The 21,022-nt window shown below is 35.1% G+C and overlaps 1 protein-coding gene across 1 annotated transcript in view; it reads right to left on the bottom strand.

The window, feature by feature from the left end:
• Positions 1 to 214: 214 nt before the first annotated feature.
• Positions 215 to 21,022, bottom strand: part of LOC149773814 (uncharacterized) — a 142,943-nt gene continuing 122,135 nt past the window's right edge. The window contains exons 2-5 of the mRNA XM_089945968.1: positions 12,203 to 12,358; positions 4,711 to 4,862; positions 2,882 to 2,995; positions 215 to 699 (exon numbers count right to left, since the gene is read on the bottom strand). Of these exons, the coding sequence (XP_089802094.1) occupies positions 451 to 699; positions 2,882 to 2,995; positions 4,711 to 4,862; positions 12,203 to 12,358 (671 nt within the window). The 3' untranslated portion in view covers positions 215 to 450. The remainder of the gene's footprint in view (positions 700 to 2,881; positions 2,996 to 4,710; positions 4,863 to 12,202; positions 12,359 to 21,022) is intronic.

The following is a 21,022-nucleotide window of genomic DNA, read 5'->3' as shown; positions in this document are numbered from 1 at the left end:
TTACCTGAAGAAAACCAATGACCAGACAATAGTAAACCAGGCTAAGCCACATCCTGTCTCTCTCTCTCTCTCTCTCATATTACCTTAATGTCCCTTTCGGAAGATTAGGGTTTAAAACAGAACGAATGCTTCTTAATATATACCAAAGCATACAAAGAAGAACAGAAGAAAAGAAAGAAAGAAAGAAAATATATAAAGCAAAGGAGACAAGGAGGAAAACCACATAATTTATTCACGCAAAAATTCTAGTTGATCTGTCATTTAAGGTCCCCAAGTTCTTTACCTTTAAAAAAAAAAGAGGCATGATCATTTTTAAACAAATATGATTGCTTGGATTAAACAGTAAGCTTCATCACTGGACACAATGTAAGCAACATGTTCTGGAAAATGCATTCCATATATTCAATGCAGCCATATATTTGTCTCTCTTTTTTTTTAGCAGCCATAGGACTATAGCTTAAGATTTTCCGCCGACTGTTCCGTTTCTTTTCCCTTCCTTCTCTCGTGCCTGTGTCTCCGTCGTAGCAGGCTTCTATACCGTTCAATCTGCGAAAGGACCGTTGAGTTGCTGCTGTTATCCAAGGATATTTGCACTGCTTTCACGGTACCCGAAGCAGGACAATCACCGTCTCTGACGCTAACGTCATCTATTGAGATATCTCCCTCATAACCGTTCTCGACAACACCTTCAAACACCAGCTGCGTTTATGAAAATTATGAAAATAAACGCAATAATATATATATATATATATATATATATATATATATATATATATATGGGTGGCAGGCGTGTATTTAAACGATTTGAATGAAATATTGTTTTGCTAGGAGAATTGATAGAGCATTCGATACGGACGTTCACTTGGTAAATGGTTGTTATAGCATCCAATACAGACGTTCAATTGGTATATTGTCGTAAATAGCATTCGATACAAACGTTAAATCGGTACATTATTGATATAGCATTCGATACGGACGTTCAATCGGTATCTTTTCGCTGCACAACCAGATTGGAACTATTTTGTTTTTTTCTCACTAGCGTCCACCTTTTGTTATTCTTAATTGAGTCTAATCAAACTTTTATAAGTTCCAGCCTGCTTTGAATGTCATCTACACTGTATAGTAAAAAAATATCTGGAATGAGAAAAAGAGAGGATATGTAATAAATTCAAAACCAGAATTGTCTTTTTTATTCTCCTCTTCAGTGATTATATCGAGAGTATCACAAGATATTCGTATATTTCTGAAAAATATTTGTACCAAGTTGTAGATGCGATAATGCTTTGTGCACATGTATTCGTAAAGATTCGTGATTTATTATGTCTCTGTCGAACCAAGACTGACCTTTATACCGTTTTCTTGGAAGTGACCCAGCTAGATTTTGCTTTCTGCTGACTGTTTTCATTGGGGTTTCTGCATCGTGGTAATGACAGTTATTGTTTCGACGCATTCGTTGAGATTTTTAAAAAATAATAATACTTCCTTGAGGTTTTGGATAAAAGACAGCCCTTCTTTGTTCCGTATATATTTATCTACGTTAACTCAGTAGTCACTTACAGCTTTTTATTCTAAAGCAGTCAAAGGAAAATGCAATCGGCATATATCTGTCATCTATGAAATAATAATAATAATAATAATAATAATAATGATAATAATAATAATAATGACGATGATGACGACGATGATGATGAAAGTAATAATAATAATAATAATAATAATATAATAATGATGTTGACGATGATGATAATAATAACAATAGTAATAATAATAATATTATTATAATAATGATAATACTACTACTACTAATAATAATAATGACGATAATAATAATAATAATAATAATAATAATAATGATGATAATGTGTTGGACTAGAATAAACCGATAGGTCATATAGCTTCACAACGTTGAATATTAAACTGGTAGGAACATGATCATTTTACTTTCAGCCGGATTCACTACAGGCTGCTATATCAGATGCTAAGCTTATGGGGCAAATTAAGTCTTACTTAAAGCAGAATTTCACTACAGGCTGCAATATCAGATGCTAAGTTTATGGGGCAAATTCATTCTGACTTAAAGCAGGGTTTCGTCTCACTGAGAAGCATTTCTAGAGACTGAACATGGTGTCCGGCTAAACTGAAATGGTTAGCTTGTGGAGCTTGTTTCCCAAATAACTTTTGTTATAGTTCATTCTCGTTTCGTTACGGCATTGGGATAAAGTGCACCTATCAAAACGTTTAACTAGCTCCATGTTCTCCCTCTGACTTATAATATATATATATATATATATATATATATATATATATATATATATATATATATATATATATATATATATATATATATAGAGAGAGAGAGAGAGAGAGAGAGAGAGAGAGAGAGAGTCTGTTCCGAAGGGCCTTCAAATACTTTGAGAAAGTGAACACTTCTTATAACCAATGATACAACTATTATCAGGTGCAACTTTATCGCAGAACAGTAAAGTGTATCTGTAAATAAATTATTATTTTTAGCAGAGAAATATGTTGTTTATAATATTAATCTATAAATTACTAGTTTCTTAGATTACCTCTAATAACCAGACACACACTCGGACACTATCAACCGAGTGCTGGAGACCTCTAACACTTAGAAATAAAAAGTCCAAGGAATAAAACGTTGAACGGTACGGTATGTTAAGAAATGGTATCTGTAGAAACATGCACGCAAGCCTCGAGTTTACAAGTGCATGTTGGAAACATTGTAATAAGTGAAACATTTGGTACTATATTTTAGAGAAAGATACCAAATTAAATTATTAGATTTTTAAAAATTGAGGCAAAAGTTTATAAGTAAAACAAAAAGAAATTAAAATTAAAAAAAATGTGTACATAATTTTACCTGATATCCAAGTTTTGCGAGGTGCTCAGGGACGGACAATCGTGCTAATATCCACACGTTGCCTTGGTTACCATAAACTCGCCACACAGATTCCAAATCTGTGGAACCACTGGCCTGAAATCAAATAGCAATTCCATCCAATGGTCATTACCATAGAAAAGTAAAGGAGAAAAATCGTTATAAATAAATTATTAATTGGAATATTATGTACGTTACGTTTTCGTTTTAATCTACGGTTGATCAGCAAAAATATACAGGTCAAAAAATGAATACGTTACTCTAAGGAAGCCGTAGCTGCTAAGTTGGTCATAACGTTGACTCGTACGCCAAGGGTCGCATCACGATACCAGGTAATGCAGGACAACCCCCTAAGTGTGTCCTTGGAAATGTCACGTAGCTCCCATTTCATATACAAGTACCGTTAAAACAAACCAATCAACCCTCCATTAGCATAATGAGAAAATGGATTTGATCTGGAAAAAGGACTAACAACTGAAAAAAATGTAATCTATTTTTTTAAATAAAAAATATCAACATACAAAGCATACCAAAATAAAATAAGATAACGGCGCACTTTTACGTACGCCACAGGATGACCAGAGGCGTCGCTAGGGTTGGTGTCACCCAGTGCGGTAAACTCACGGTGTCACCCCTCCAGACTTCCACCATGGATTTCTTCTTCTTAAAATAAGTCCACAGTATAAAAATGACAAGAACAAAAACAAATTAATTGAAGGTCAGAAGGTACAAGTATTTAAGAACTGTAACCACGTTAAGTTATAGTTATTTTATATGCGTGCTCTGTAAAATTTGCAATTTTTCATTTTTTTGTCACCCCTCTGAGATGGTGTCATCCGGTGCGGTCCGCACCCCCCTAGCGACGCCACTGAGGATGACACATATGAAACGTCGAGATTTAATAAGGATAGTTAATGTATTGGGTCAGGTGACAAATAAGATTCATTGGAACGTTTGTACGTACCCATTCTTCTGCTTAACCCTAGATCTACATCTATGCTTTAATATTCATCGCTGTACAAGACATATTTACCGGATGTGCTTATATCAACCAAGTGCACAGGATTAAAAAAAATTAATTTCCAGTGAATGTTACGGTTAAAAACGGATACATACAGGCTTTTATCATACGTTGTCATGCAACTTACTGTGATCACTCTATGGTGGTTTTATTTAGATGTTGTGCTGTAAGTAATCGTCTATTAAATGACGCTCTGATTGTAGCATCAGTTGACAAAACATGCCTCTAAAACTGACTTCTGACTCTGTCAGAATTTATAACGTTTAAAGGAAATAGCACATACTGATTTAGTACACTCCAACATTCTCAAAAGGGGTCATTAACATATAGGTTAGGTCCTTATCCTAAATATATGATTATTTTTGTATACTGATCCAGAAAATAATATGCTTGATATAATGAAACTGTTTTATACAAAATACACAATAATTTTGTCTTCCATCTTGGTTCCTATTTATGTATTATAACATTATTATTCATCTTTCTGTTTAGGACAGGCATCCGCAACCTTTTAGAACTGCTATGCCACGTCAGCACAATTGCAGAGTGATGTGTGCCAAGTCATATTCGTCCGTTTAATTAATTATCGTTTGTAGCACATACAACACAAAAATGCAACTCGTATCGCGTGCCTTTCTAAAGAGTCTGGCGTGCCATATGTTGGCCGACACCTAATTTGGAACATATAAGCTGATAGACTGTGAGCGTGCCAAAATGACATATATATATATATATATATATATATATATATATATATATATATATATATATATATGGTGATATAACATACCAACTTATAGACGGTGAGTGTGCCAACATGGCGGCCGTACATATGGTAATAAAACTCGATGCACTGATTGGTCAGACCACGATATTGGGGCGAGTAGAGCAATGCGTTTTGACCTTTACCCTTCCCTGACGCCTCGATATACATGTACTGACCTGAAACAAAGGAAATATAAATAAATGCATTTACAACTCTTTTCTTTTAAAGCTTCTTGTTGTTGTCGTGATTATCGTCGTCTTTGTTTGTTTGTTTTTACATAAGAGGATTGTTTCACTGAGCGCGGAAATATAATAATATGCGTTCTGACATTCCCTTTGCTCCAAAGCGTCAATATACACTTGATGAACAAAAGAAAGGCAACAATGGAAGACAAGAGGAAACAAGGGAGGCGGGAATCAAGCCTAGGACATATTTATTACGTGATGAATAGGATAAAGATACATGTATCTCCTTGTATATGTATAAAAATAAATCCCGATAATATACTTTCGTGATATCGCGGGACGACTTTCCTTTTAAGTTATTTGCTATTTAATCTTTTGTACAATTTACCGATGACACAATATACCCATGAAAATAAAATCAATAGAACTATAAGTTTCACACTATAGTCCTAAAAGAGTTTCCCATTTCTTTTTACTTTTATTTCCAAACAAAACCTTGAATACTCACATGTGTAGCTCAAAAGATATATATATATATATATATATATATATATATATATATATATATATATATATATATATATATATATATATATATATATATATATATGACAAGACGCGAGCTTTTATTATAGCGTTAAGTGATGATGTTGATGATTGACTTGTTTTAGTGTTGATTAATGCATCCAGAAAAAGAGCTAAAAATCATGCGATTTTCTCTTCAAATACGATATTGAACTATTTAATTCCTGAAGTCGCCCCCCAGTGAATGGTATGACGTTTAGCGAGGTTTTCACGTTGCTTTAGAAGTGTTGATATAAACATCTATTAAAAAACACAATCATGAAATGGATAAATCACGTAAATTCTTAATATCAATTTGTACAAGAATTTTTTAGAGTGCTAACTCTTTGCAATTTTCAAGACAGCTAGTAAATAAAAAGAATAGAACAGGAAAAGAAAACGGCAAATTTCGATGAATTTGGATTTAGCCAAACTGTTACAAGATGTTTTAGATATGATTCTTACTCAGTTTTTGTAAAATGTGATACAGTACTACGAAATGTGACTCAGCACCACGAAATGAGACTTTTAAATTAGTCAACAGAGTGTGTTAACTAATTGCAAGGAAACTGCAATCGTGAAAATAAACTCATTTAAATATTTATATAATATCAATGTGGATGGTTATGTAGATGTTTCAAAACTGATTGCTTCCAATTATGCGTTATGAGTTTGCAAACCACATACAAGATTTAATTACCACTGAAATCAAAGAGCTTGACAGTATGCAAAACCAAAACTGAAGATTTCACAACAGAATTGTTCCAGTGTCTATGGGCAATTTATAATTTGTAAAAACACCGTAACATATTTGTACAAAGAATTTGGCTTAGTTCAAATTACAATCAAGTAGATTGACCATAGCAAATCACCACACAACAAACAACGTGAAAGGTCAAAGTATTGGAACTATTTTGTTAAACCCCTAACATGCAAACCCGTCCGCCGAGTTGATCCGCATAAGGATACTATCTAAATATGTCTAGTAAATCTCCAGATCGCAGAGGAGCTTACTTAGCGGCGTTAGTGCCGAGTGCAAATCACCCTACCGTTACAACGCACCAAACCTACAATACAGCAGACACCAACCCTATCCCCCAATGTTACAACAGCTCACACTGCCACCGCAATGCCCAAGCTTATAACAAAGCATTTGGATACAGTGGTCTCAAATCGACTCTTCAGATACCAGCCCGATCTCCCAATATTACAACAACTCACGCTACCAGCGCAATGCCCAAACTTATAACAGAGCATTTGGATACAGTGGTATCAACTCAATCGACTCTTCCTAACGTCTGAAGGGCTTATTTCAAGAAGTTCGTATGCTTGCATACCGTCGACCTAAAAATATAAAGTACCATATGCTACGTGCCAAAGTACGTTCAGACAGGACCACATACGCCGACGAGTATGTACAATTGCAAAAGCCATGCGCTTCATAATCTGTGAACATATGCCCGAGACCAAATGTTTCTGAAATTTGGCTACATAAGAAGTAGAGCCAATAATGTAAGATATCCGTCTTAATCAAATAGACATAGCCTGAAAATAAAATAACAACATACTAATAGCTTCATCCAAAAAACTAGGAAAATAAATCAAACATAAAGATAGATTAGCAAGTACTTAGCCCAGCCCTAAACCAACACATATAGAAACAAATAAACTGCAATAACCCTTAATCTATTTTTTAAAAAAATCTTTCTTTTATTTTTTCTTTCTTTTAAAAAAAATTAATTAATTATTTTTCAAGGGCATCACAATCCAACAGCATGAAATTAAGGACACTAACATCTTTTCCTACCGCAAGGTGACTTCAGATTGTATGTAGTACAATAAACGCAACTGCACTAAGGCACAGCCTCTCCTCGAGACCCTCAAATAAATTAGAACACCTAGATAAGACACCAAAAACTAGTATATATAAGGTGGTCTAAAAAGCCCAAGACCATCAGGCCCCGCTGCACAAGGCGGCAAAGTCTATCAAGATAGGAAAACTTACTATAACCCAAAATTAATACCTATAAGGTGGTCCAAACCCCAAGGACCATCAGGCCCGGCTGCACAATGCAGCAACCAAATACCTAGCGAAACTAGTTAGGACCCTAAACTTAATAATATATGAGGTGATCCAAACCCCAAGGACCATCAGGCCCAGCTGCACAAAGCGGCACACCATTAAGCATAGGAAAGTTTAAATACCCATACACAAAGGTGTGAACCCAAACTAAGAACCACCCCACCCAAATCAGACCCAATAGATACAGTTTAAATAACCCTACAAACTATCACTAAGTGGTCACTGGTGCGGTACTGTCTTAAAAAAACGGCACAGAATATATCTCCAAAAATCCGTCAAGACGACAATTCATTAACCTTTTGGCAAGGGAGTCAAAACATTTATACGATGGATAAACCAATGTGCCTTCCTAGTTAACAGGCTCTTCCCTTACCTAACCTTCCTCCTTGCCACCCACGGACATTAAATTAATAAACGTGCATAGCACATATTAAATACATGAAGGGAGAGGCACCTTTCCCTCTCTTCATGAACAATTAATTAACCCTCCACATGGGAATAAAAACCTAGGTGTCCCGATGTGACTTCATAGTGGCGACCAATCGCTACTGGCGTCACATACTGCTTGGTTGACACCTAGCGCAGCTAATGCAGACTGAATTGCTACCTTTAACTCGAGTGTGTGCTGGGTCTATCCCCACTCGAGTATAGCCTTATATTCAGGTCGCTAGGGTCTATGAAGCCAGTCATATTGACCCAAGACCTGACGGCTCAATTAAATAGTGCCTTTTATGCACAGTAATGCCTGGGGAATGAGGCTCTAATTCCTTCCCCCGGGATCAATTAAATAGTCCGCTTATGGACATTAACCAGACGTACATGCCTGTCTGGGCGAAAACGTCTATAATTTAAATGCTGCTGATGATGTAATCGAACTCTTGACACGCAAAATATGTACAAGTAATTTGGTGAAACCACTGACTACAGAAAAAGAATGAATAACCAAAAGAGTCACATTCGCTATAGAATCAATGCCAAAACAGTTCCACGGGGCATTCAGAAGAGTCTTCTGAGATATTACCGATCGAATCTATTCCGGGGTGGAACGCATACGTACTTGATTCTGCAACTTAAAACTCATGGGTAATTGGTCTAAAAAGGAAAAGAAAAAACAACCTTTGCCAATCATCTATTACCAATACTTCAGACAATGATTCATTTATTACATACACATACATCTTTGCGACAACTTTCACCCATGTAAATACTTCAGGGCTGTTTACGTGAAATTATATGTTAGTTTAACTGTTGCTTTTTCAGTATCACGCGACAATAAATTTCATGACATGTTTCGTTTACTACATTCTCAACACATACCATTACCGAGACATAATTAGTTTCTCGCTGTTCGCAGTTTCACTCATGTGTTTATATCATGACGTTACAGGTCATGCCATCTTGTACTCCGTACTGATAATATGCATTTATGCGAATCATCGTACCATAGATTCGTTATTTTGAATAAAACTCCAAATAATCGTGTAATTTGCACATTTTAATACTAATTATTATCTATTTTTTCTGTAATTATTTTATGAGGTCTCATAGTTGTTGGAGGCGGGTGTGTAGGATTTAGTTTCTATGATTTGGGTTTTCTTGTATAATTCCTCTGTCGTCAAACGACGAGTAAACACGTCAGGTTTTCTCTCAGCTTTTGTATCACGTGTTTTTGTTGTTGTCTTGATAATATTTTTTATGCTCGAAACTAAGAGCATGGGAACTGATGAAGAGATCGGAACTGTTTTGTAATTGTGACAGTGTACATATATGCACAAAAAAGCATAGTTGCGCATCGTCGTTTAAGTTATTTATGAGTTAAATGATGTGTGCAGAAACGAAAATCAGACATGCAAATGGAATGAATAGGTATGTCTTGATGTTGTATCAAACCACAAACTTGGACACTTCTGATATTTGATTCAATTATCAGTCTGATCGGAACAAGTTATTCAATATAAATTCTAGAAGAATATAAGTCATGTAATTATAACAAAAATCAATGACCTTAATTGACGTCAACATAGGGGATACCTTGCAAAGACAGGGAAATATATAAACGTAAAAAGAATTACAATACTAAAGAAATCCAAAATGTCGATGTAAGTAAAAAAATAAATAAAATGAAACACTATGTCTCTCCTGAAAACATTTATGTGATGTATATTGTATGACTTTCAAACAACTAACACGTACTCTTAATATACTGTGCTTACAAGTTCAGGCGCACTGCAATAATTATAAAACAACATTTCTTAATAATTTCACGCTTTACATGTATAAAATTTAAAATTGCTGAAATGTCTAGAGACTTATATTAAATATTCAGGTGAATAGTTTAATTTTGAATCGTTCACAACCTTAATTAAAATTTGTTACTGTTCCTATAACCATTCTTAGAGCCATCTACTGGAAAAGTAATAACCTATGTGTCATTAAATGTTGACACGGACAAGATACATAGAGAAAACTGCAGAATAACAAAAAGAAGTCCGTTGCATTTTTAATGCGGAAATGTTCTTCTTGCATATGACATATTTTTGTTTTTTATGAGCTTTTTTTGTTGTTGTTTTATACGAAAAATATAATAAAAAATAAATGATGCAAATTCTAAGCTGAAATGTTCAGTGGCAGGCAATATAAATCTTTAATTGTCTTTACATGATTATAAATATACTACAATAAAACAATTATCCGCCTTTACAAATGATTTTTAGTATAGGGTCATTTCCAAAAATTATCTCCAACGAGATTTACATGGAGCGATTTGTTTTCCTGTAGCGATAAAGGCTCCTTTTTTCCCTTCAAATATTTGAAGTGTTTTTATATTTTCACAGGCTTGATTAATGTTGTCGTGAAAATATTTACTTGGTCTGTTCTTTTAATAGGTCAACTGATTTTACTACTTTTAATCCGAAATTTAATCTACTGAAAAAAGACAAAGTAGTGTCTCTTCATTAGTTGTCTAGATGTTGTTTCAAGGAAGCATACACATTTAGACAGATCCCTCGTCAATAGCTTTAATGATGAAATTATATGGAGCCGATGAAGCGGCAGGTGTTGTTGGTTGCTTAGGTCGCCTTTCCTCCCAGCACTAATTGTTAGTCGTGACTAATTACTCTGCTAGGGTCAAATTAATCTAGTCTTTTCTCTGTCAGTAGATAATTGATGTTAAAGGCAAAACAGAAGGCATTTTTATTGTTGGAAAATGTTCCAAATTACATACTCAGAACGTCAAAAAATGTTTCTATAAAAAAAATCGAAAATGAGAAAATGCATAGCAATCAGTTGATCGAATTTTAAACGAAATTCGTGATACTTCACGCAATAAGACATGCTATATTCGGTTAAGTAACATTATTTAAAGTTATTTTCTGACATATGACAAACGTACAGCAATTATTGGCATCTGAACACGTCTCCTTATATGATGTGAAATTAAGGAATGCTGAATACGATGTTATAATTCATATGAAACGTGATGAGCTAGCGCATTTATAATTTTGATTTTAAGTTTTGGAGTGACTGGCAAACAAAACAAGATCATAATTCAAATTTATAATTGGAGGAATCGTTTAATATATCACAGCATCATGAACTTGTGTTCTATTACTGCAGCATTGCTTTGGCTTAGCCAAGAAAGATGTAGAAATCAACACACAGAAACGTCTTTTCTCTCTATAAGTCAATTCAAATCATGTGATAAAATTCCTTTCCTGCGGAATATAATTTGATTTTTGTGAAAAGGGTATATAAAACAAGCAATTAGTTTATATTAGATTGCAACCAACTTTTGTTACAGATCTCCATACGGTATAAGTCATCAACTACCACGTTTTACACATTGGATACGGTATTCTAAGTATCTCATCGTAAGTGACGACTTTATCGCAAAAAGGAAAATAAAGTATCAGAGTGTAAATCCGTAAACATAGCTCCTGAAATTTTCAAAGTGAAAGAAATGTCTTAAATGGAACAATAAAAAATAAATAATGCATTTTTTTTAATCAATGAATGTACTCCATATAATTCGCTTAATTGCATTTATGAAAGGGGACGTTCCTTTGGAGTTGCAACATCATTTAACTATTTTGCCTGTACGATGAATCGACTTTCATCATTAGCGACGTCAAACTCTATAGAATAGCGCACCCTACCGTTGTTTGTACCCCCTACCGATTTAAAAAAAATTTAAGCAACAGTAATTCAAAAAAAGCCATAAAACTTTGTTATTTCATTTATCACTTTATAAGTTCGAACCTAAATGTCGCCAGGGAATCCCTAACTCAATTCAAAATTTATGTCAATATCTTAAGTCCATATCTGAATATTATCTTGAATATTTTTACAGCAATTTAGATTTCATCAGTTACCCATCGTCCTCTATTCTTTTCCACTGTTGAGAAAAATACATATAAACTTTTTTCAGGTACCCATCTACGTCTAGTGCTTCTTATATATAATGCAGATACAATCATATTTTAAAAAAGAAGCCACTAGTCACCACCACCATTACCATCACACCACAATTACAATAAATAAATCTAGCAGATAACGTGTGCGAGATATGGGTTCTCTATTTCAGAACTTATGCTTTTGAAAAAAGCCTTCTGAAGAAAAAAACAACAGACAAGTGCACTGACTCCATTTACCTACTGACAAGTGTGATAAGTGAGTTTTGTTGTACCTCTGTTATTTTGACAGGTATGGTCCCCATCAGGTCCCGTGCTGCTGGATGGGGTTGGACCTTTATGCCACTCCCAATCAAAGACGTCGGTCACATTTTCTTGTCTGTAACCGCAAATTCCCGAGTCTTGGAACGTACAGAAAGTGTCTGTCTTGGCTGAAAAAGATAAAGGAAAACAATTGTCGAAGTCTCCTGAAATGTGGAGGCGAAACACAGGAGGTGTAAGAAGAGAAGCTGTGTGCCTTTATGCATCAGTAGGGTTCTAGTTTTTTTTCCTCCTAAGAACCACATGACATCAGTGGAATTCAAAGACTATCGTGGGGCCTAAGAATTCTTAAAATCCGAAGATAAATAGATCGTTTTACTTAAAATTTGTTTCCTTCTTTAAGTTTTTAAAAATACATGTACTTCATGGTCGAATGGTATGCTGTTTAATTTCCTTCTCATAGTACTATTTTAAAAATAGTTTAGGACCAAACTGAGCGTTTCCATTGGAAATCGAGTGTAACCTTTCTCATAAACCATAATACCGACTGTATCGAGTGCCAGGTTAAGCGAATCAAAGTAAACGGTGACAATTTGACTTAATTTGGTTCAAAATACAAATAAAAAAATTCAGTGTTTATATTATTTCGATTTTTCACAAATATTGACCTTTTTGCCCTTAGCCTCTTTTATTCTCAAACCTACAATAAGCTAAACTTTATTACATATTTTTTTTTATACAAAAATCAAAACAACAATAATCCTCTTTGATTTTTCTTACATCGAAGAAGAGGCTTACAATTACTTATAAGGAATAATTTTGCAGATGGCAAAGTAACTGTTTAACTGTATGTACTATTTATAAGTCGAGTTAAACTGCAAACAACAAAGACCCTGCTCTGGCGTAGCATAATGCGCCTGTAGATCATGGTTTATGTTATTTGTTCTACTGACTACTCATAACAAACGACACAGACCCAGAACAACCGGTGCATTATGCGACTGCATATCTTGGTCTTTGCAGTTTACACTTGGACTGGTCATAGAAGCGAGTATACACGATATATTTTCTTCCTGAGTTTGTTTGCTTATGTATATTTTTTTAAGTAAAGACTATCACGCCATACCATTTATGAAATGTATTCGTCTGATACTCAAACACCAGAAATAAGGCCGAACCTACGTGTCTCAAATTGTAAAAAAGCATATAATTTGCCTCGAAAGATGGGAAATAATAAAGAAATGAATATCTCCGAGTAAGTATTCGTCATGTTCATTATAGGGCGAGAATCATATTATGTGTGTCAGATTAAAAATAAATGTCACATACGTGCAATATTTTTTAATGCATTAATGCTTAATTCCTCGTTCAATGAGCTGTGTTACACTCCGTAATACATAAAATACGAGTGTAACAACGAATTATCTTAATAACCATCACAAGGAAAAGAGCACACGCCACAAAGCATCGGATGAGTTTGCTTTGAGGTTGTACGGCACATCAATACTAGTATAGTTATATCCTCTCGAGGCAAGAAGTGTAAAGTTCTTTGCCCAACAAAACGGTAGCATACTAGGGCTGATCTCATGGTCGGAATCCAATCTGCATCCTTGCTGTAAGAAACAACGTCTTATGTTCTACTCCACACTTTCGTATACTGTACAGATAATTTATGAACAAAAAGTTAATCCGGGCATTTGAACAATTGGCACATGCATTATTTAGTGCAATATCTCGTAATGCTTATGTTCACGTGCATCAATTTAACTGAAGACTTTAACACGTACCAAATGCTTGGCATATCTAGCTCCGTATCGTAACAACAGGGTTTGAATTCGTTACTTATTCGCTCAGAGCGAATACATTTTTTTCAAAAGCAAACGCGTGTATCATATGTTTGGGACGAAATTAAAAAAGTCATGTCTGTATGAATTTCTTCATATTTTATAAGATTAAAGTAAATTCAGGTTCATGAATCGCCATTTTCAAAGTAGTTGTTTAACATTCGTTTTTCTCAGAGCGGGGAGGGGATACATAATTTCGGATGTATTTAAGGCTAGTTCACAGGCTGAATTTTTAACGAGTCCGGCTTAGGAATTACAATAAACCATATATACACAGAAAATTCTAGTTTGGATTGTAAGAGGTGAAAAATGTCCTAGTAGTGGACATGGATTGAAGCATACTACAGACTTGTGTGAAGCAAGAGCTTGTGAAGACTGTGGAGTGTAACCTTAACCTTGACCCTTCTTTGGCATTTGTGTATTTTGTGTGCGTGGATATTTGTGGGTACTCTCTGCCGAATAACTGTTGCATGAGTCAGGCGTTTTATTGGAAACGTGTTACACTCGTTTTACAAGAGTTGACCAACCAAACACTGGCATGAGGCTATACTACATCATTGCAATCCGTACTATTTCGGCTTATTTCCGTTAAATGTTTTGTCTTTATCTCATGTACAGGCAGAATACATTTTTCCATTGATAAAAAACTCGCACACACTTCATCAGAAGGAAAATATCTAATTTGGTATATGGCATCTCACATTAACTAGTTGATAACATATGTAAAAACAAGCCAAAAAGAATATATTATAATAGGAAATGACATCGAAAGAATCTGCAATATTTTTATGGTCATTCTTAAATTAGATATGATAGATATTCAGGAATAAATGTCCACTATAAAAAAGCACAAAATGTCTACCAGCGTTAAACATTAAATAATCAATATACACCAATATACTGGTCGTTACTTTTCATTAACTTTGGTAATAATGATGGAGTCAGAGAAAAGAAAATGACCGATGTGAATTGTAGAGATCTAAGTTTGATCCAAGAGTCCCGTAGATCTCTGTCAGTGCCTTTTTGTTTCTTCAATATTTAATCCTTTCAATCCATGAAAATACTTATGCGCTAATCTGTTTTGGACGATGGAAGAAATGTGGTAAGATATATTTGGAATGTACACGCAGGGAGGTCTCTCTTAATTAGAAATTTGTGGTAAGATATCTTTTTGGAATACACACGCAGGGCGTTCCTTCCTAATTACCAATACTAAGATAATCCTATAAATAAAAACAAAAGCTTTTCTCCTCAAACCAGACCTGTCAAAGCATCCCTGTTTTATCACGTGAAAAAGAGCAAAAACAAACAGCTGTGGACTATACACTCCATTGCAATTCATTCTCAGCTGAGGAGGTCAAAAATCAAATTATCACCATACGCTTCCAAGCATTCATTTGCGTAACCAGAAAGGTGAAAAAACTGGGAGACCCTTACTATTACTGAGTGTGTGAGTGGAGTTGGAGTACGATGAAGATGTTTTAATAACAGTGGTTTTATTATCATCAGGGTACAAATAATAGCTATATATTCGTTAAAACGAATTTCCTCAATGTCATAAATATCAAAACATTTGCTTTTAGTAAAGACACGATTGCTGTGCTGTTTTAATGTATGTATGTATATATGTATGTATGTATGTATGTATGTATGTATGTATGTATGTATGTATGAATGTATGTTCGTCTTTGTATTGTCATCATTACCATCATCATCATCATCGTTTCTTCTTAATGATGATATTTGTCTCGTCCCTACATCAAAGACTTGATTACTACGTCCATGTACTCACTTTCGGATGCGGCATAAAGTCAATTTCTAGAGGTAATTTGTAGAGAGTATTAAAAGATGTTGCGAGCACTCGCCTATTAACTTTAATGTGTGTGTGTGTATATATTCAGGTTTGTCTGCTGATCTATGCGACAGTCTGCCATTATTTTTCAGTATTTTTCCATGATATGCAAGTATGCCACTATGTGTTGTATTGTATCTCGTTTCAGCGGCTCCTTCTCTGAAAGTTCTGGCAGACCTGCAGTGATGCATATGAACCACTTGTCACTTGGATCATTGTCTATACTAAATAAGGTTTACCTCCCAGACATTTTTTGATGGATAATGGAGAAGGAGACTTTGTCTTGCCATCTACTTATTATATTCAACTAGAGCACTTCTGCCTAATGTGTGAGTTGTGAGATTAGTCCCGTTGGATTCATAAGGTTCCATATTATAATATGGATGTCAAGAGTTTTGCTTTACGTATTGTGTTATATAACAGCTTTCCTTCCTTTCAATATTGAGTATTGTGTTCTATAATAGTTTTTAATATTGTCAGACTTTTAACATTGTATTCTATAATAGTTTTCCATATTGTCAGACTTTGAGTATTGTGTTCTATAATAGTTTTTAATATTGTCAGACTTTTAACATTGTGTTCTATAATAGTTTTCCATATTGTCAGACTTTGAGATTTGAGTTCTATAGTACTTTCCTTGTTTTCAGACTTTTAGCATTGTATTCTATAACAGTTTTCCTTATTGTCAGACAATGAGTAATGCGTTCTATAACAGTTTTCCTTATTATCGCTCTTTGAGCATTGCGCAATATCTTTGTTGTCAGACGTCTAGAATTTACAGACGAAAGGCCTAAATTAATATAAAGGGGTAGACACCTTGAAGTACGTTGGATGGGGACCTTTTCAACAACTGCTGACGTGTGATATCTTCAAAAGTTTACGCTCGCATGGACCCTATTCAGATTAATCCCACATAAGTAAAATCAACTTAGGTCGCAATCCGAGCATAATATTTCGGAGAGACAAACAGACAGCCAGACAAACATACAGATAGAGACAGAGAGTTCCCATAACATTCCAATCCTCGACATTGAACGGAACCATGATCACGATGTGCCGAAAAGCAGAGGGGACTGACACATTCAAAGGATATTCTTGTCAGAGTATTGCAAGTATGCTCTGATAGTTTATTTTAAAAGGGACGAAATTTTCTTTTATAAACAAGAGATGCTGGCTTGCTGGCTTTCCGCAGTCTCAAACCATTGATCACGTGAGATATTTTTATCTTTAAAATTCAAGTAAAATTGTGAACAACATCAGACCATAGTCGTAATGGAGTGATCATTTAGATTGATCAAAGAACAAGGCATCTGCATCTTTACAGCTGATAAAAATTACCTCTGCATGCATGATCCTATCTAAAACATAGTTTCTGAGTCTTTAATGGCACAACTAAATGTATGGAGAAAACAGATCATAAGGAAATGAAGATTAGTACTGGCTAGTCGTTTTCAAGCACAGCAGTACTTTACGGGCTTTTGGTAAAGTGAATAGGCTTCGAAGGTGGGTGGGTGTGATGTTGCCAGATATCATGTATAATACGTACTAATTTGAAAAATATACAGTATTAACTTAAAACGAAAGGTATTTGTAACTGCTAAGATCGGCAATTGCATTTTACGCGCTAAAATTCACGGCATTAATATTGAATTGGGCTATTGCATTCTAATTATCACTTTGTATAAAGACTAATAAAGATGCATCAAACATTACATTTTGAATATACATTGGATCATGCGTGCACTCCATGTGGCAAACATCACGATGCTATTTTCTGGGTGCGCCATATTTGTCTTCTTCCAGTAAACCTATCCCTTGACTGACAGTCACATTACATGCATATCTGTAAGCCTATGGCTATCGAACTTTTCATAAAGTATAGGTCTAGTCAGTAATAGTTAGTAAAGATAATAACGAAGAAAATTCTCGTTTAAAGATAATGAAATTTCCATCACATTAGCTAATTATCCAAAATAAATCTTATATTTATGAATAAATGGGATATATGTTGATTTTGCTTGCAACTACGAGAACGATCATAATTGTTTTATTTTCCGCTAGTAAAGGCAGGAGTGTGGTTTAAAAATAAGAAATTAAATAATTTTAAATAATTACGAATTGATCAGGTAAGATGTTTTAGCAGTGGCATACTTTAGAAGAAGGTACTTGATTCAGTTTTCTTGCATGTGCTGATTGTCACTAATTGTGAATGTTAGTGAAAAATGCTTAGTAAAAGTGAACACGATATATATATATATATATATATATATATATATATATATATATATATATATATATATATATATATATATATATATATATATATATATATATATATATATATATATGTACATGCATACCTCCGTGTTTTACGGTAAATTCTACCTAGTGTCAGAAAGGCCACGCGTATAGAAATAGCTGACATTTACATCATTATTTATATACATATTAGTGGCGGTTTAGTGACATTTTTGTTGGTATTTGTGATACACAGTTGTTGATATTGCTTTGCGTGTGGCAGTTAAACGCAGTAAAAATTAGTTATTAGGGTTTCCTGTCATTCAAAAGTGAATTTAGCTTGGCTAAGTACCAGAGCTGAAATGGACACAACGGGTAGCACTATTAATGTCTCGGTTCTTTTTGCTAATTTAATGCTTAGCATATGCAAGAATGATAATAATACTGCAATAGTTTCCAAATTAGGATCTGGACTCTGTCCCAGGGAAGGACTGAGATGACTAAGGCAATGCCCCAGGTATGTGATGAGATTATCTAACTATGTCCCAAGGAAGGGCAGATGATATGGACTATGCTCCAGGGAAGGACTGAGTGGACCTGGACTATGTCACAGGGAAGAGCTGAGATGATTGGACTCTGTCCCAAGAAAGGGCTGAGACGATTAAGACTATGTCCCAGGGAAGGGCATATGATATGGACTATGTTCCAGGGAAGGACTGAGAGGATCTGGACTATGTCCCAGGGAAGGGCAGATGATATGGACCATGTTCCAAAGAAGGGCTGAGAGGACCTGGACTACGTCACATGGAACGGTTGATGACTATATCACAGGGAAGGACGGAGATGATGCGGACTATGACAATCAGTAACTGCAGAACATTACCTTATACACAAGGTTTCCAAGTTTATATAAAATCCCCTTCTCCTTGCCATTTAATTCATAAATGTCAGTCACATTCTTTTTTCAGTGCCTATAGACTCCATATTGCTGTACACTGCATCAAAATCTGTGGATAATATTTACGCTTTTTAATTTTATTTTTATTATTAAAGTTATTCTTTTACACACCTATTGCTAACTGTTACAGGATATTAATTAAAGAAACGGAACATCACTGCTACCATAATGTGTAGTCATTTCTTTGCAACCAACGTACCTTGTCCCACGTACCCGTCCTGAATTGTGTACAACCAATGGCCCTTGACGTCAGTGCACGACTAACAGCCTTTGAAGTACTCCTGGCAAAGTCAAACTTATTACATCAACACACATGTACATGAACACAACAATAGTCAACATGAATGCAATTACAGCATGTGGTAATGATAACAGCCATTACAGCATCTGCACTTAGTGTCCCTGTGCTTAATTTTCCATGTCCCACGAAATGAGACATTGTTCCCATACAGAATAAATCAATTCATCCCTTGACAATACTGTCAGAACACTTCCAGCATGATTTACTGATAGGAGTGCAGCATGCAAACATAACGTTTTATTCTGCTGATTTCACATTATGTACCAAAAAGACGAAATTTATGTGTTTCATTCTACGATGACCGTCATCCAATTTATGTTTATTACAGTCAGTGTATCGTTCTATTATATTTTGGCATTAGAAAGCATCTGTAAAACCCTTAATTCGGAAATACTGATAGCTGTTTGAAAGTCACATGCTAAATGTTCATATTATTTGAAATTATTTTTCCATGATATCATAGTGGCTTGCAGAGGCGGCGTTAGGAGTACGCGAGGCCTCGAGCCGACCATGACTGCGCGGGGCCAGAATATCGGTATCTCGACTGGTATGCTACTGCAAACACTGATTATGTCTAGACTAGATCAACTTTCGCGATTTGGCGCACGAATTTAGTTTTTTCATTATTCATTCTAAAATATCCTGTTTGTAGACAACGGGTGTCTTAATTGAAATAATAACATGACGCAATGCCTTTGGCCTAATAAACTGATTATTTTTGTCATCTTTTTCAAATAACATGAAGACACGATTTAAGAACAATAATTTGCTTAATTGCAAGTGTACTCTGAACGTCGACGTCTTGGTCATAACTCGTTACATAGCCAAACACAGCTGGCAATAAGTCAATATCAGACATGCAATAAAGAGCTGCTGACTAGGCTATATATCAATATATGACAGTCTTCCGCACATAAAAGTCAGTTTCAGTGTTTTCAAAAGAGATGCTCTGCATTAACTTACCGTTATGAAATCCTTACAAGTTTCCAGGTTTACAGGCGAAAGTCCACTTTTCTTGCCTTCCGTGTGGAAAATTCATGGATGAGGTCTTCGTAGTCCAAAGTGGAAACAATGTCTTTTTCTAATGATAGAATCGCCAGGCCGCAAAGCCTATCTTGAGACATGGTTGACCTCAAATAGTGTTTGATCAACTTCAGTTTGGAGAAACTTCTTTCAGCACTTGCGACTCTCACAGGAACGGTTAGCAATATTCTGTACGCTATCGCGGTGTTTGGAAATGAATCCCTAATTCTCCAAAGGTACTGAAGGCACTGTATGGATGTTCTTACACTTTCTGGCACAATCTCCAGAAAAATCCTGAGTTCCGCACACAAATCTGCACCATCCAAATCATGTGAGCTCTCCGAGCGTAACGCTAAGTCAAGGTCCATGCAACATTTTAACAAGTCATCATCATTTAATTGTCGCATGGTGTTTATGTTGTACAAAAAACCGAAGAATGTATCATATTGTTGTAGTCGTTCAAACCGTGTGTTCATAGAAGTGATTGATTGGTCTATTATGCACAAGTAGTATCCCGTTCTAAAAGCCTGTTCAGCTGATAATGTTCCTTCATTCGTATTCTCATAGTCGAATTGTCTCTTCCTCCATCTGTTTCGTTTCTGTTTAAATACTTGTTCC

This window comes from Sinohyriopsis cumingii, unplaced genomic scaffold, assembly GCF_028554795.1.
Source record: "Sinohyriopsis cumingii isolate HCF-2022 unplaced genomic scaffold, ASM2855479v2 utg000552l, whole genome shotgun sequence".
NCBI lineage: Eukaryota > Metazoa > Mollusca > Bivalvia > Unionida > Unionidae > Sinohyriopsis > Sinohyriopsis cumingii.
The sequence above is the reverse complement of the archived record's forward strand: the minus strand, read 5'-3'. Positions and strand labels throughout refer to the sequence as shown.